Source organism: Carassius auratus, unplaced genomic scaffold, assembly GCF_003368295.1.
Source record: "Carassius auratus strain Wakin unplaced genomic scaffold, ASM336829v1 scaf_tig00216123, whole genome shotgun sequence".
Classification (NCBI taxonomy): Eukaryota; Metazoa; Chordata; class Actinopteri; order Cypriniformes; family Cyprinidae; genus Carassius; species Carassius auratus.
This window is the reverse complement of record NW_020528421.1, coordinates 288194-304548: the sequence shown is the minus strand read 5'-3', so window position 1 is coordinate 304548 and position 16355 is coordinate 288194. Positions and strand designations below refer to the sequence as shown.

Here is a 16355-nt window from a genome sequence, read left to right as displayed (position 1 = left end):
CCTGAAAATATCAGGGAATATGAAAAGTTAATTTTTTAGACAAGAAAATCTGTTAAGTGATTTAAAGAACTGATAAACAAACTTGTTAGCTAAAACCAATAACCTTATCCATTAATCACAAACAACTTCATAAAGTACATTTAAAAACAATAAAACGGGGCTGGATAAACACAGCATTTTTCCTGCATATGAATCCCACTTCGAGTATACATTGCCCATGCAGTTTCTTCTGATATATCTGGCAGGCTTAAGAATTCTGTTGGCAGGCACTGCTAGAAAGTCACTCTTAAGTGTATTTAAACTTGTACGTAAACACTCGTGGTCACTCTGCTGGTTGCCTTTCATAGTGCAGACACAATTTGACTGGTATCTTGGCCGTATAATGGCTCTGTTCTGTGTGTGGAGCAGCATGTAGCCTTCCGTTCTGGGCTAAGTAGGACAAAAGGTTTGGCAATCAGAGTAGGCAGCGGCACAGGGCCTGCGGCCACCCACAATCCCTCAGGCTTTTCATATGACACCAAGAAGCAAAATGGAAACACAAATGCTCATGCAAATGTAGCGGCCTAATCAGTAATTTAAAGGGTTTGTGCACCCTTTCATCATTTACTCACCCTCATGTCATCCCAAACCCGTTTGACTTTCCTCTGTGGAACATAAAATATTTTAAAAGAAACAAAAATCCCATTAAAGTATCACATAAAATCTACATATACGAAACCTGTAGATCAAACCGTAACCACAATCAGACATCTGTCCAGTAACAGTCAAGCATCATTTATTGTTCTTTGCTGGATGCAGGTCTGTTCTACTTCCTTGGCTCGATTGTGAACTTCAGCCAGGACTCAGAGGTGCATTTCAAATACATCCAGGCCGCATGCAAGACGGGCCAAATCAAAGAGGTGGAGCGGATCTGTCGGGAAAGCAACTGCTATGACCCTGAACGTGTCAAGAACTTTCTCAAGGTACTGCCAAGACTCTGTCAGCAAAAGCCCTCGAAATGATCCATAGCTGACCACAAAAAGCACATTATATTCTCTAGTTTCTCATCTGTTAAAACTCTTTCCATCTTTTTTCCTCATTACATTTCCTGTTTTGTTCTCTTCTACAGATCTGTCTTTTATCATTTACATGCAAGCCTTTTGTAATTTCATATCTAAGAGGGCAAAATTGTAACAGATTTTTTTACGGAAATGTCTGTTTGATCCTTGTCATTTTATGATGAGGAATATTCTGGGTTTAAAGGGTTCGTTCAACCAAAAATGAAAATTAGCCCATAAATTACTTACCCTCAAGTCATCAAAGGTGTATTTGACTTTCTTCTTTCAGACAAATCAAGTCGTAGTTATATTAAAAATGGTCTTTGATCTTTCAAGCTGTTTAATGGCACACAGAGGGTGTTGAAATGCATCAGTCCTAAAGAAGTGAAATAAAAAGCGCCCATCCATAAAATGAAGTGTCTTACATGGCTCAGAGAGGTGAACAAAGTAGCAAATCCTAACTATATTTAAAAAGTAATAATCTTTTTAGTCTAGTTTGCGCTCACTGTTGTACACGGAAGTAATTCCGGGTTGATGACGTATTATTTCAGCTTTAAGTTAACTCCGTATTCCAACTTCATTTGATGATGTAATGGCCACAGGAATTATGTCATTAATTAAATTAATCTACTTTAAAGGTTATTTATAAGTCAAAAGAGTGATTTTCAAAATTCTCCAGCTCAAATAATAAGCCGTTTATACTGAACAATTCGGTGAAGTGTTTCAACAAACATACCAGCTTCAGATTTCTGCTTCTTAACCCTCTAGAACCCTGACCTGGTTTACATCCATTGGGTGGTTTTATTGTGAAAATAGAATAAATAAAAATAGTAATAAAATAAAATAATTGAAAATAAATACATATAGAAAATACAATACAGAAAAATGTAATTTAAGAGTAAGGATGAGTTGAAATTATTTTATGTGGTAGTCAACATTGTTACAAATGCAATTAAAAGAGATTGATTTATATTGGATTCAGTACATTGTTTTAGTGTCATTGAAATTGAATAAACATATGCACACTAAAACAGAAAATTTAACATCCTGAAAGTTTGGGGAGAAATCCAATACAGGTTGTATTTTTTTCTTTATTAACAAATGATCCCCATTTAGATCAGGCTCCCCATTTAGGATTTCTAGTTTCAGGTCGTTGATCTCACTCTTTTTATCCTGATGGTGGCTGTTGTTATCTCCTGTGCTTTACCCTGTACTTATGGGATGCTCAGGACTTGTATCAGGTAAATTAACCCTAAGTACTACAAGACTCCCTTTACTTTATTCCCTTCTCTTTTCTTTTGTCATCCCTTCTTTTTCTCCTAGTGGTCAGTTGAAGGATTAATACTGGGATTGGTGTGTGCGATGCACATACAGGGAGGTTTCGAAAAGCATTGACTGCTGGGAACAACCCTCTCTTGGCCTGAACTTGAAAACGTAGCAAGTGACCGGGCTGAGATTGAGTTTGTGGTTTTGTGGTAGTGTGTTGATGTGTGTTTGGCTGTGGTTGATATGTGGTGACCATGTTCTGCCGAAATGGAAGCCTTGGGTCTTTTTCAGAATCTATTCCACCAGAGTCAGACCTTATAAAGTCGACTTCTCTGTTGGACTCTGCCAGCTTCAAAGGGTGGATCCAGAAAGCCAAGTTGTGTGGAATGATTTTGAGACGTGTTCAAGTTTAATATAGTCTTGTTTAAGGCTTCACTGCAAATGTTCAGCCTCCGTAAATATCTGTAGACACGCTTAATGTGTTGAAGGTTGTGGAGGTTGATTTGTGGCGTTTCTTTGGAGTGAATTGTACAATCCCAGTTCATTAATCCTGTATGTGTTGTAAACTGTACTGTGTGGCAAAAGAAGTTTAAAAAGTTTTAGCCAGCAGGGGGAGCAGTACTGCCACCTCAAAGTTTGACATGATTCAAGTCTTGTTTTCCATTATAGACCTTCTTTTAACCACTAACCACACAATTCTTCAAAAAACATATTTTGTGGAATACTCCGTTATCCTCGAATCATGTTTATAACTTGTCATTTTTAATTGCATTTTTTAAATTACGATTTATTTGTTAGATTTTTATAGAACTTGTTTTGACTGTATTATTGAACAATTGACTTCTGTGTCTGACATCTGACGTTATCTTCTCATTTCCCCGACGTTTGACCGACAGGAAGCTAAACTCACCGACCAGCTGCCTCTCATTATTGTGTGCGATCGCTTCGACTTCGTCCATGATCTTGTACTCTACTTGTACCGAAACAACCTGCAGAAGTACATCGAAATCTACGTGCAGAAGGTGCGTAACCTTTACTCACTGCTCACACAGCCTCTGTAGTCAAACAAACCGTAAACGAATATTTGTGTATAAATAGGTGAACCCAAGTCGTCTGCCTGTGGTGATTGGAGGGCTCCTGGATGTTGACTGCTCCGAGGACGTCATCAAAAGCTTGATCCTGGTCGTTCGGGGCCAGTTTTCCACCGATGAGCTGGTGGCAGAAGTGGAGAAGAGAAACAGGTATAAACTTTGCATCCAAAAGTCAACCTCGAAGCAGAAGTTATGAAAACAAAGCACTTGAGACGATGATGTTATGCTGTCTTGGATGCAAAACTACTACAGGATGCTTCTGTTTATTTTAGGTGATGTTTAATCATTTGTTTGTGTACATCATGAGAGTTTCCAGATGAAACTTGGATTGCACAAGTAAACAAAGAACGAGGACAGCAGTAGCTGTTCTGATTGTTTAACAACAGCTCTAGCAGTTGCAATATGCTATTTTGTGAAGGGACTTATTTTGGAAAAACATAAACGTTAATTAAACATAAACTGCTTTAGATAGGTTGAGTTTTAAATGTCTTTCTCCGGCAGGCTGAAGCTGTTGTTGCCATGGCTGGAGTCTCGTATCCACGAGGGCTGTGAGGAGCCGGCTACCCACAATGCCCTGGCCAAGATCTACATTGACAGCAATAACCACCCAGAACGCTTCTTGCGGGAAAACCCGTACTACGACAGCCGCGTGGTGGGGAAATACTGCGAGAAAAGAGACCCTCACCTGGCCTGTGTGGCCTATGAGAGAGGACAGTGTGACCAGGAGCTCATCAACGTTAGTATGCTTGTCCAGAAATAATTTTTAAGCTTTGACATTCCAAGTTTAGAGCAACCAACAACAATATAAAGCATAACATTTGTAACTTTTATTTTTCTTTACAGGTTTGCAATGAGAACTCGCTGTTTAAGAGTTTGTCCCGTTACCTGGTGCGCCGCAGAGACCCAGAGCTTTGGGCCAGCGTGCTTTTGGAGACTAACCCCTACAGGAGACCCCTTATTGACCAGGTACACATATGTTACATTCATCTCTTACCATACACAAACATGGATCATAGAGGAATTGGAAGTGCATGGTTAGGTTTTATTCATTTCGCATTAATATTGGGTCTTATCAACACTTGAAAGCATTGGATTATATTTGGCATGCAAGAAATTTGAGAAGTTTTATTTATGAAAAATATATGTCATAAAATCTCTTATTCCCTTTTGACCTTCCTGCATGATTTTTTTTGAATATCAAGTTGTTTGTGTTTTTAGGTGGTGCAGACAGCCCTGTCAGAGACTCAGGACCCAGAGGAGGTGTCCGTCACAGTGAAGGCCTTCATGACTGCTGACCTGCCCAATGAACTCATTGAGCTGCTGGAAAAGATCGTCCTGGACAACTCGATCTTTAGTGAACACAGGTGCATAAGCCCCAAAATATTCCAACATATGAAAGTTTTGAACAGGCCATTTTTGTGTGTTTTACGGACATGAAATTCCTTGCCCAGACAGTCTTGTGCAACCTTTTAACGCAATTTAATAAAGTTTAATAAAGTCCAATCTTCATCTTGCTCCTAGAAACCTGCAGAACCTGCTCATCCTAACAGCCATCAAAGCAGACCGGACCCGCGTCATGGAGTACATCAACCGCCTGGACAACTATGATGCCCCAGACATCGCCAACATCGCCATCAGCAGCGAGCTGTTCGAGGAGGCCTTTGCTATCTTCAGGAAGTTTGATGTCAACACCTCTGCGGTGCAGGTATGTGTGTTTGAGCCATACTTTCAGTAGCCTTCTTTTTCAAATGTAGGCTTGAAGTGATTTACTGAAGAGCAGTAAGGACAGAGCTGATGTTTCCTGTCCTCCTCAGGTTCTGATCGAACACATCGGTAATCTGGACCGGGCTTATGAGTTTGCAGAGCGCTGTAATGAACCTGCAGTGTGGAGCCAGCTGGCTAAGGCTCAGCTGCAAAAGGGTCTCGTCAAAGAGTCCATTGACTCCTACATCAAGGCTGATGACCCCTCAGCTTACATGGAGGTGGTTCAGGTCTCTTCCCAAAATGGTACGGCCTCTTCAGTTCTATCTAATAAATGATTGTTTTTAAGGACATTTTTCCTTTGATTCTGTATTCACAACCATATTTCCTGGCTCAGGTAACTGGGAGGACCTGGTGAAGTTTCTGCAGATGGCCAGAAAGAAGGCCCGAGAGTCATACGTGGAGACTGAGCTGATCTTCGCACTGGCCAAAACCAACCGTCTCGCTGAACTGGAGGAGTTTATAAATGGACCAAATAATGCACACATCCAGCAGGTCATGGACAATTGTGTTTTTAATGTGTTTTAACATGGTTATTATAGGATTATTAAAATCCTGTTATAGTATGTATTAGAATTTTGAAGTTATATTATTTATATATTATTCATTTAATATTCTATTTTCAGTTCACTTACATTTGGTATTTTTATTTAGCTTTCATTTTTATATTTTTATTTCAGAAGAATTATTTATTTTAACAATTTTTAAATAATTGTTAATATTATATAACTGTGTGTATGTAGGCATGTAGGTACGTACGTGTGTGTGTATATATATATGTGTGTATGTGTTTATGTATTTCCGTTTTAGTAATTTTAGTACATCAACAAAATCTAATTAATAAAAAAATTATATCTTAATATTTGTATTTTATTTTATTTCCGCTTTATTTTTCAAAAACATTAATTTTTTTATTTTATCAACAGTTTCATGTAGTTTTAGTTACCCGTTACAACACTTGCATATTAAGAGTACTTAATTATACAAGTTTGAAAAATATGTTATATAACACTGTTTATTTATTATTACTCACAGGTTGGAGATCGCTGCTATGACGAGAAGATGTACGAGGCGGCCAAACTTCTATACAATAACGTCTCTAACTTCGGCCGCTTGGCTTCTACCCTGGTCCACTTGGGAGAGTATCAAGCCGCCGTGGACGGTGCCCGCAAGGCTAACAGCACTCGCACGTGGAAGGAGGTGTGCTTTGCTTGTGTGGATGGGAATGAGTTCAGATTGGCTCAGATATGCGGCCTCCACATCGTGGTTCATGCAGATGAACTAGAAGAGCTCATCAACTATTACCAGGCAAGTTGTTATCCTTCAAGAAGATTCTGCAAATAACTATAAAAAGGAAATGAATTACATGGTTATAAAATGCTCTTTATAGGACCGTGGCTACTTCGAGGAGCTGATCACCTTGCTGGAGGCGGCGCTGGGGTTGGAGCGTGCTCACATGGGCATGTTCACAGAGCTGGCCATCCTCTACTCTAAATTCAAACCACAGAAGATGAGGGAACACCTGGAGCTGTTCTGGTCCAGAGTCAACATCCCAAAGGTACACAGCACTGCTAAAGATGACTGTTTGTAAGACTTCTATGTTTTTAAATGTCCTTCGCTCAGTACTGTTAAACAGCAGGAGTTTTCTTCTTCCAGCATCCCCCTCCAGCTATAATTTAATTCAACATGTAATCTGATATTCTCCATAGAAATGATCTTAGTATCATCATCTGCAATGCACAGATGTTACAAAGTCTGTCTCCTTCTGTTCTTGACTACTTTTCTTTTTTTTGTTCTTTATCAGGTCCTGAGGGCTGCAGAGCAGGCTCACCTGTGGGCTGAGCTTGTTTTCCTCTACGACAAGTATGAAGAATACGACAACGCGATCATCACCATGATGAGCCATCCCACAGACGCCTGGAAAGAGGGACAGTTCAAGGACATCATCACCAAGGTAAAGTTCAACTGCTTTTCCTGTGTGGATAAATACACTTCCAATGAACTTCTGAGTTTAAACTTCTTTTACAGTGTTGCTATTGTTTTCTACAACAGTCAATCTTTGTTAACAGAAATAAAGCCAAAATAAAATATAAACATGATCTAAAAAAATTCTAAATTTACATTATTGATTAGAAACAATTTGTTAACACAGCCAATTATATATATATATATATATATATATATATATATATATATATATATATATATATATATATATATATATATATATATATATATATATATATTAGGGGTGTAACGATACGCGTATTCGTATTGAACCGTTCGGTACGACGCTTTCGGTTCGGTACGCGGTACGCATTATGTATACCGAACGGTTCGTTGGACTAATTAATTATATTTGAAAAAAAAAAAGAGAAATATAATGATATGCGTTCAACAAGGTAGCCCAATAACCCAAACGACGTAACAGGCAACGCCCCTGACACTCCCGAAGAAGAAAAAAACACCAACTTATGTTTATGTTATGTTATGACTCAGTCAGGCGCTCGCTCACTCAGTACGCGCTGAAGGCTCGTTGCAAAATGGCCAATGCGTTTAACAGACTAGAAAAAGAAGATGACTCTCAAACATATTGTTTGAGATGCATGATTCCATCTATGAGCTGCTCGATCAGAGTGACATGAGAGCCCCTCCTTAGAACATTATTTGTAAATCCATGTTATGGTAAGTGTGCACGTGAAGTCTTTGCACACTTTCTGAAATCCACACTGTGGTAAGTTTGCACACTACATTAGTGCTCTGCATTCTTTCTAAAATCCTATATAGTGAGGGCTTCGCGCGGTTGCTTCATTGCTTTAAAAAAAAAAAAAACACCAGCGTGAATACTTGAAACATGTCAACTCATTTACGCCGACATCACCTTATTGTGTCAGTATCTGGGAAAAGACGAAAAAAAGGAGAAACATGCACGCAACAAACTATGCCTGCAGCATTTAGACACCAGTATTATAGCTTACAGGGAATCCAAAGTGCACCCAAACACCAGACCTGTTGGTTATTTTAGGATCTTATATTTCTGGTCTGTTAAATGCATTAGACATTTTGCAATGAGCCTTCAGCGCGTGCTGAGTGAGCGAGCGCCTTAGGGTCCGTTCACATATCGCTCCTAAAAACGCGTGGAAAACGCTAAGCACGTCTTTCTCCTCCTTTCCAAAGCGCTCGGGCAGAAGCGCTCATGAGGCGTCTGTCTTTGCTAAGCAACAATGACGTGCTCTCTCCATGAGACGCGGAAATTTCAGCGAAGGATAAATGGATTTGCAGCTCTAAAAATCGCTTGCAGTAGCTCTGCTACTAAATTTATTTCAAAATTGCAATCCATATACAACTATAATCAGCTGTTCCTTCATCTTGAGTTTTCAACGTTGTTATGGGAAAGGATGAAGCTGATTGGTTAGTTCTTGTCACATGACCCGCGGTGCGCTTGCGGCATTCTGAAAAGTTGAGATGTTTTTGCATTTTGCTGTATCTAAAACGTACCGAACCGAACCGAACCGAACCGTGACATCAGTGTATCGTATCGAACCGAACCGTGAATTTTGTGAACCGTTACACCCCTAATATATATATATATATAGTTTTTTTTATAGTTATTTAAATTATTTATTAAATTATAATATAAAATTAAGACATCGTTTAATATATATATATATATATATATATATATATATATATATATATATATATATATATATATATATATATATATATATATATAAAATGATTGATATAATTAGAATTATTATTAATTATTAGTATAAATATAAAAAATCTAATTAGGACATTAATTATCAATATATACATTTAAAAAGGAAAAGGGACTCATTTTTAAATGGAAAAACAAACATGAGAAATATTCCCTTGGAAACTAAATGGAATAAAATAAATTTAAGCTGAAAAATGACCAGAGAACATTAAATTACTTTCAATTGAAAATGAATACTGATCTTATTCAAATCTTAATCAATTATAAATATTAATATACAATATAATAGTATATAAACATTAATACGACAACACCAGGAAACGAATGAAATGACATGTATTTCTTGTTTTGTTTAGGTGGCCAATGTGGAACTGTACTACAAAGCAATCCAGTTTTATCTGGAGTTCAAGCCCTTGTTACTGAACGACCTGCTCCTAGTTCTTTCCCCAAGACTGGATCACTCTCGTGCCGTCAGCTTCTTCAGCAAGGTACGGAAAGCAAACACAAGGCTACCTTGCCTGTGTGGTGAGCCGTTGAACTTCATGTTCATTTAACATCAGCTAAAATGACTTTTTTGTTTCTTCAGGTTAAGCAGCTTCCTCTCATCAAGCCTTATCTGCGGTCAGTACAAAACCACAACAACAAGTCTGTCAATGAAGCACTTAACAACCTCTTCATCTCAGAGGAAGACTATCAGGTACAAAAGCAGTGTAAACAAGTATTTTTCAGAAAAACAAACTATTATTGAAGCTTTTATACAGTATCTGTTGTCCGCCGCCTCATCATCTGTTCAATTGTCCTGTCCGCAGGCACTCAGGACATCTATAGATGCATACGATAACTTTGACAACATCACACTGGCCCAGCGTCTGGAGAAACACGAACTGATCGAGTTCAGGAGAATCGCTGCTTACCTCTTCAAGGGCAACAACCGATGGAAGCAGAGTGTGGAGCTGTGCAAGAAAGACAAACTCTACAAGGTGAGGTGGATGATGGGGTTAATGTCTAGTCATGCTATTTGTGAATGTAGTTGATCTGAATCCTGACAGCCATGCATGTTCTTCTACCCAGGATGCAATGCAGTATGCGTCAGAGTCGAAGGACATAGAACTAGCCGAGGAGCTGCTGCAGTGGTTTCTTCAGGAAGATAAGAAGGAGTGTTTCGCCTCCTGCCTCTTCACCTGCTACGACCTGCTCAGGCCTGATGTGGTGCTGGAGACAGCGTGGAGGCACAACATCATGGACTTTGCCATGCCTTACTTCATCCAGGTGATGAGGGAATACCTCAGCAAGGTAAGGATGGCCTGCTACTCTGAAATGAGGAACAAATGTATGGAGGACTAGAAATGCCACTTAATTATTGTGAGTTATTTCAAAACAATGACCTTTGACTAACGTTTGAAGGTTGTTTAAATCCTTTACATTTGTTTAGCTGAAAAGTGACATTTACATACAGTGAATTGTATTTGTGTAATTTTTTTTAAGAATTATAATTATCAGTATAACACATATTGATAATTGATTATTTTATTAATATTATTTATTATAATAGTCAATACAAATGTTTTATTTATTAAGATTGCAAATGACATTAGTATATACCTCAGTATAATCATGTTATAATTAAATGTAAAAAATGAAGACGTTTTTCAATATATTAAAAATAAAAACATGAAAACACTTGTGCTAACATTTAAAAAATATATATATTTTCACTTTGGAATATGATTTAACATTCACATACTTCAATTGAGCATAAAATGAAGACATCAATTATCAGAAGACTAACTTAAAAAGTCACAGATAACTGACTAGAATCATATAAATGATTTTAAATAAGTCCATTTGAAAAGTCCATTAGCATTTACATATAGTAACAGTACAAGTATTTTCAAATAATTATAATTGATATCATGGAAGACATCAATTATCAATATATTAACTTGAACCATAAATTAATAGCATTTTTAATATCTCTGTCAATTTAAAGTGATTAACATTTGTACATTAACATACATATGACTAATTAATACACATTAGTATAATTATATTTGTATTGACACTATTGTATTTTCTGAATTTTAATGAATAATAAAACCATGATTATATTAAGAGGCATTCTTAGTCCTCCGCACAATTGTCATATATACGGACTCATTTTTCTCATGTGTTTAGGTGGACAAGCTGGAGACCTCTGAATCCTTGAGGAAAGAAGAGGAGCAGGCCACAGAGACTCAACCCATTGTTTATGGTAAAACAGTGAAGCAAAGACAATGGACTAGGATTTAGGTTTTTTTAAATATAATAAATATTAGTAAAACTTTTTTTTTCTCTCTCTCTCTCATTCCTCAGGCACGCCCCAGCTCATGCTGACAGCAGGTCCCAGTGTGCCTGTCCCCCCGCAGCAGGCTTATGGCTATGGGTACACAGCAGCGCCTGGCTACCCCCAGGCTCCTCAGGCACAGCCGGGTTTCGGTTACGGCATGTAAGGACCTCCCCATTTCCCGCTCGCCCCTCTTCCAGCTGCCGCTTGGGTCGGTCCAGCACCCCTATGGATCTCTCTCCCTCAATCCTCCACCAGTCCGACTCTACCACTTTGTGCTCACGACGGGGGATTTGAGCAAATGTTATTCTTTTACTTTACCTTTTTTAAAACGATCGTTTTTGTTTATCGTGTTTTCTTTATACCATCATGAAGGACTTTATTTCTATACTGTCAAAGATTTCATCAAGTATAATTTTTTTCACATTCCAGATACTTACTAGATTTAATTTCCTGTCAGTTTTATCTGTCAATAAAAGGGGAATGGTGTCTACAATGAGGAGACTTGTGGGAGAAGCAAGTCCGCTTGATTAAAATGACGAAAAAAAAATCAGATTTGCACTCCGTAGTCAGAGAAAAACATCTAATGTGTAATTTTGGTGTGTGTGAACAACTTCAGTCTGTCAGCATTTAATATTGTATATTCCAGGAAAGAAAATAAAACGGAGAAGAAAAAAAAACGTACAATTACTGCCTCCACAAACAAACACTACTCAGTACCAGTAATTCAATGGAGGTGCGTAGCTCTCGAAATAAATATGAAAAAGGTTATTTTAAATGCATAAACATGCATTCATATGGCAACTTCAGACCTTTTCCCTGACATATTTAGGTTCTCCAATTTTTGTTTTCCATATGAAAAACAAACTTTTGTTGTGCAGTAACCCGTACTCATTGTGTGGGACCATCCATTTGAATATATATATAAATATATATGCGGCTGTCCACACCTGTTTGTGTTTTACTAACCTTACTTCTCTGTGCCGCAGTGTGTACGTGTGCGTATGTGTGTGTGTGCTGGTTGTTGTGATGTTTAGGTCACTGTACGGCACCGAAGTGAGACTAGAAAGCCAGTTTATCCTGCCAGTTATTCCTAAACTCAGTTTACCCTTTATTTGTAAAGAAGTGAAATCACAAATGGTTTAAGAACGAAGATTAAACTAACTCCCTGTGTGTCCTGAGTTCAGATAAATCATAAACGTATATTGTTATGACCTGATTGTGCACAAAGAGAATGAGATTTTTTTCCCCCACAGATTATCATATAAATAAAAGGCTTCTTGTTTGTCAAGAAAAATCTGGTCTAAGCATAGCTTCATGTGCCATGTATTTTTTCTTCCCAATACACTTTGTAATTTCTCCCCCTTGATACTCACTGGACAGTTTCAGACTGTTTCAGGGGGGCAATCAAAATATAACAGAAATGAGATACCCAAATTCTACATTTAAGACTTATAATGACAAAAAATATACTCATGTTCAATAATGGAAAGGGTGTTTACTTAAAATCAATATAAATCAATGTGTCATTTTAACACTTTTAATTAATCTTAACCACTCTTTCTAGTTGCATACAAATGACAAGAATTTAGTCCCATCTTAATCCAATAGTGTTATTTAATACAATTTGAGGTGTCCAGTCACTTTATCAATAAGATCGGCTGGCCCCGGTCCCACGCCAAGAACCGTCCGAGACCCTGGTGCAATTTGGGTTCTTCCAGCATCTTGGATTAAACTGACCGGCAGTCCGACCTCTTTGGCATGGGACAGCAGCTCCAGCAGACAGTCCTCGTCTGGAGCCTTGACCACCACTTTGGGCTGACCACAGTACTCCCACTGTTTCAGGAGCTCGGGGTTTCTGCGCTGGACCTGCTTGTAGGCCGACACAGCGGCGTGGGAGCATTGGGCTGCCACTTTACCTTTGCCCATCTTTAGATCGGTTCGGACCACCAGGATCATTTTGAACTCTCCGCTATCGCCCATCACACTGGCCTCACTGCCAGCACTGGCGCTGTTTCCTAAAGCTGCCATCATGTTGCGGGATGATCTGCCAAGACGCCCACTGAGGTGCCATCCGAGGCAGAGCCCACAGCCTACACCTGCCAGTACACCCAAAGCGACAGGCCCATACAGAGAGTCCATCCCCGTATCTGATGAAACACAAGAGTGAATGATTCATAACATAAACATCAGTGCAGTTCTCTACCTTCACACAAAATGACCATGTTAACCATAGTACAAAGGGTAATATTACTATGATAAAACTGGATCTACAAATGGCATATAAAGTTAAACAAAATAGCAGAAAGGTTTATCACATATTCATTTAATGTTTATATTAGTAACAATATCTGTTTCTATAGTATTTTAACCACAGGAAACTGGTTTACCATACATGTAAATAAAAATATGCTAACAGCCAGTTTGACATAAATCCAGTGTTTTAAAATCTGAATGCTCAGAAAAGATCATATTAGCCTCGTTGTGCAATTGAAAAAGCATATGTAATTACGCTAAATAATTAAAAGTTTACAAATAACCCATGTGAAGGAAATGTTATGTTTATTATGTGTCCATATGAATAAATTGACAATAACGTACTATAGCATTTTAGAGGAAGCACTGGGATCTGGTGTAGGAGTACAGTATCAAATAAGCGTTAATATTTGTGCAACTAATAATCTATAAAACGATCACATTCTGCACTACATTCGTCAATGACAATGCTGTCAGTCTAGCCGGCTGGATTAAATCTAGGTAAAACGTGTTCGCTTAAACGACCCTCGAACGATTTTTTATTGGCTATACTAACCGGTCCTGTTGAGACTATTCAGTGTAAACGTGTTTGTGAATATTTGGAATCAGACCTACCAGAAATCAAAATGATTCAGCAACCTGAAGTTTCCTGCAAACTCCACGAGCCGCTTCTTTCAAGCTGACGCTGGATGATGACGTCACGGGTTTTAAAGCAACCGCGAAAACCCGAGAAGTATTCCAGTCAGGTTTCGATAATGTGTATTTTATCCTTATGAATGATTGTATTAATGTGTTCACCTTCCTTTCACATCTTCATTCTGCATTATCTAGAAAGGAAATTATCCACCATCATTACATTAGGTGTTGAAAAGGTGTTGTTGCAATTATTATTATATATTTATTTATATATATATATATATATATATATATATATATATATATATATATATATAATTTATTTTTGCCTAATAATGCACCGTAAGTGTGATGCCGCAACGTCTAACAAACTAAGTTACCTTCACAGACAGCATTTTGAGTATCATGGGTTAGTTCCCAGCTAAAGTTACAGGGGTCGACTCATTTATAAGCAGGTGCATGCATTAACAGCAGCCTATCTACTCAAACTCTTTTCTGGGCAGTTTTAATTCTTTACTCTTTTGGACCCCAGAGACCCAGCCTAATTTAAGACTTTGCAAAAAAAGCTTTGAAACTAGACACTGTGTTTTTCGGGGCTGGCTTCTCGTGGTTTTACTCCTTTAGTGTACCCCTGGGAGAGCAGGTGTGCTGTGGGTTGTGTAAGACTTAAACTACTGACAAAATGTTCTTAATTCTGACATTAGGGATTGTCTTACCTGCTGGCTCTTTATGTTTGTTTGTTTGTTTATCCAGGCTGCTGTTCATGTATTACTTTGACACCAGCAGTGAAGGTTACTCATCCCCAGTGAAGGATTATGTGAATTCGCTAATCATTAAGAGCACAAAAATGAATACAAATACATTACATTACATTATTTTAAAATAATGTGCATTTCAAAAACAGAATATTTGTAGATTGTTAGATGATCAGATTTTTTTTCACTGACGTCTTTGTGTTGCTGCACAGTGAAACCAGAGAAGCAAGAACAAGTACTGAACGGTTTGACAAACAAAGGAGTGAGATGTGAAAAGATTGTGTTCAAGATAAAACCAGCATCAATAGTGTTTTCACAGCAACGTAGAGTACCTTCCGCGGTGATGGTATTGTTAAAACTTTTTTTCTGCCTGTTGTCAAAACTCTGCAGTACTTGGGGGTTATTTTTGGTGCATTTGTGGTGGGCCTCAGGGTTTTTTGTGCGGTTGGTAACTGGAATGAGAGTCTTTATATAGACTGTCATGCCACTGGCCTATTTAGTGAATGTGAGATCTCACTAGGGTATCGTTTAAGTGCACAAATACTCATCCTTCCTGTGAGTTTGTCACATGTATTCCTAAAGGGATCATTTAACCAAGAATTAAATAATGTCATAATTTAGTCCTCTTTATGTCATTTTAAATTTTCTTCTTTCTTCTGTAAAAAGTTTAGCACAATCTCCGAAATTACTACTATCTACTTTGTATGTAAAAGTGAAGCACGACGACTTTGCTAAATATCTCCTTTTGTATTCCACCCTAATAAATATTTAGAATGACATGAGGGTGAGTAAATTATAACAGACTGTTCATTTTTATGTGAACTATCATTGGGATAGGATGTTTATGTTCCAGATTGGAATAATTAAGGAAACAAATCAGGCTTTTTTGGGTTTAGCTTTACATAATGTGGTTTGCACTCTTGACCTGGCATCCATGATGACTCTGGCAGTGCAGCTGGTTGCATCAATGGGTCATGCACAGGTCCGATTGGGTTACAGTAATCTGCAAAACACAGCAGAGAATTGCAGCCACCAGAATGATTAGGGACAGAGAAGAGAGAAAACAAGCAAGAATGTGAATGCAGACTCTGTATTGCTCTCTTCCCCCTCTCTGTCATCCTCTGTGTGGGTATAAAGACATTTTAAACATTGTGATTATCTGTCCCACAGGTGCATGATTGTCTATAATGAGATGGCTGAAAATGGGACAGATTTGAAGTTTCCTTGAAGAAGAGTGGGACTGTGGGACCAGCACAATCAGAGCTCTGGAAATACAGGTCAGCCCTGCAGGCTCCTTCTCACTTACCTTATAGAACAGAAACGTGCACTCCTAATGCTCGTTATTTTGAAAATCCAGTTTTAGGCCTATTATATTATTGCTTCCCATGATTATCATTGTTATAGCTGAAACGAAAACCTTAAAAATCATTTTGTTTCATTAAAAGCTTTAAAATTACAGCATTTTTTTGAAAGTCATATGCATCCTTGATGAATAAAAGTACTGAA

General features: G+C 38.0%; 2 protein-coding genes across 5 annotated transcripts in view; one reads left to right on the top strand and one right to left on the bottom strand.

Annotated features, from left to right (window-relative positions):
• Nucleotides 1–12499, top strand: part of LOC113097152 (clathrin heavy chain 1-like) — a 35573-nt gene extending 23074 nt beyond the window's left edge. For all 4 annotated transcript variants that reach the window (XM_026262358.1, XM_026262357.1, XM_026262356.1 and 1 more), the window contains 18 exons: nucleotides 799–962; nucleotides 3200–3325; nucleotides 3402–3544; nucleotides 3896–4130; nucleotides 4238–4360; nucleotides 4613–4758; nucleotides 4916–5099; nucleotides 5209–5401; nucleotides 5493–5650; nucleotides 6191–6463; nucleotides 6546–6713; nucleotides 6960–7109; nucleotides 9236–9367; nucleotides 9466–9576; nucleotides 9689–9859; nucleotides 9951–10172; nucleotides 11055–11130; nucleotides 11232–12499. In XM_026262358.1, the coding sequence (XP_026118143.1) occupies nucleotides 799–962; nucleotides 3200–3325; nucleotides 3402–3544; nucleotides 3896–4130; nucleotides 4238–4360; nucleotides 4613–4758; nucleotides 4916–5099; nucleotides 5209–5401; nucleotides 5493–5650; nucleotides 6191–6463; nucleotides 6546–6713; nucleotides 6960–7109; nucleotides 9236–9367; nucleotides 9466–9576; nucleotides 9689–9859; nucleotides 9951–10172; nucleotides 11055–11130; nucleotides 11232–11368 (2912 nt within the window). In that variant the 3' untranslated portion in view covers nucleotides 11369–12499. The remainder of the gene's footprint in view (nucleotides 1–798; nucleotides 963–3199; nucleotides 3326–3401; nucleotides 3545–3895; nucleotides 4131–4237; nucleotides 4361–4612; nucleotides 4759–4915; nucleotides 5100–5208; nucleotides 5402–5492; nucleotides 5651–6190; nucleotides 6464–6545; nucleotides 6714–6959; nucleotides 7110–9235; nucleotides 9368–9465; nucleotides 9577–9688; nucleotides 9860–9950; nucleotides 10173–11054; nucleotides 11131–11231) is intronic.
• Nucleotides 12500–12680: 181 nt separating this feature from the next.
• On the bottom strand, nucleotides 12681–14156 carry LOC113097154 (peptidyl-tRNA hydrolase 2, mitochondrial-like). Its single transcript, XM_026262361.1, has 2 exons — nucleotides 14074–14156; nucleotides 12681–13352 (listed from the first exon to the last, which is right to left on the bottom strand). Exon 2 carries the CDS (start codon nucleotides 13342–13344, stop codon nucleotides 12820–12822), a length of 525 nt encoding a protein of 174 aa, XP_026118146.1. The 5' UTR covers nucleotides 13345–13352; nucleotides 14074–14156; the 3' UTR covers nucleotides 12681–12819.
• Nucleotides 14157–16355: the final 2199 nt, after the last annotated feature.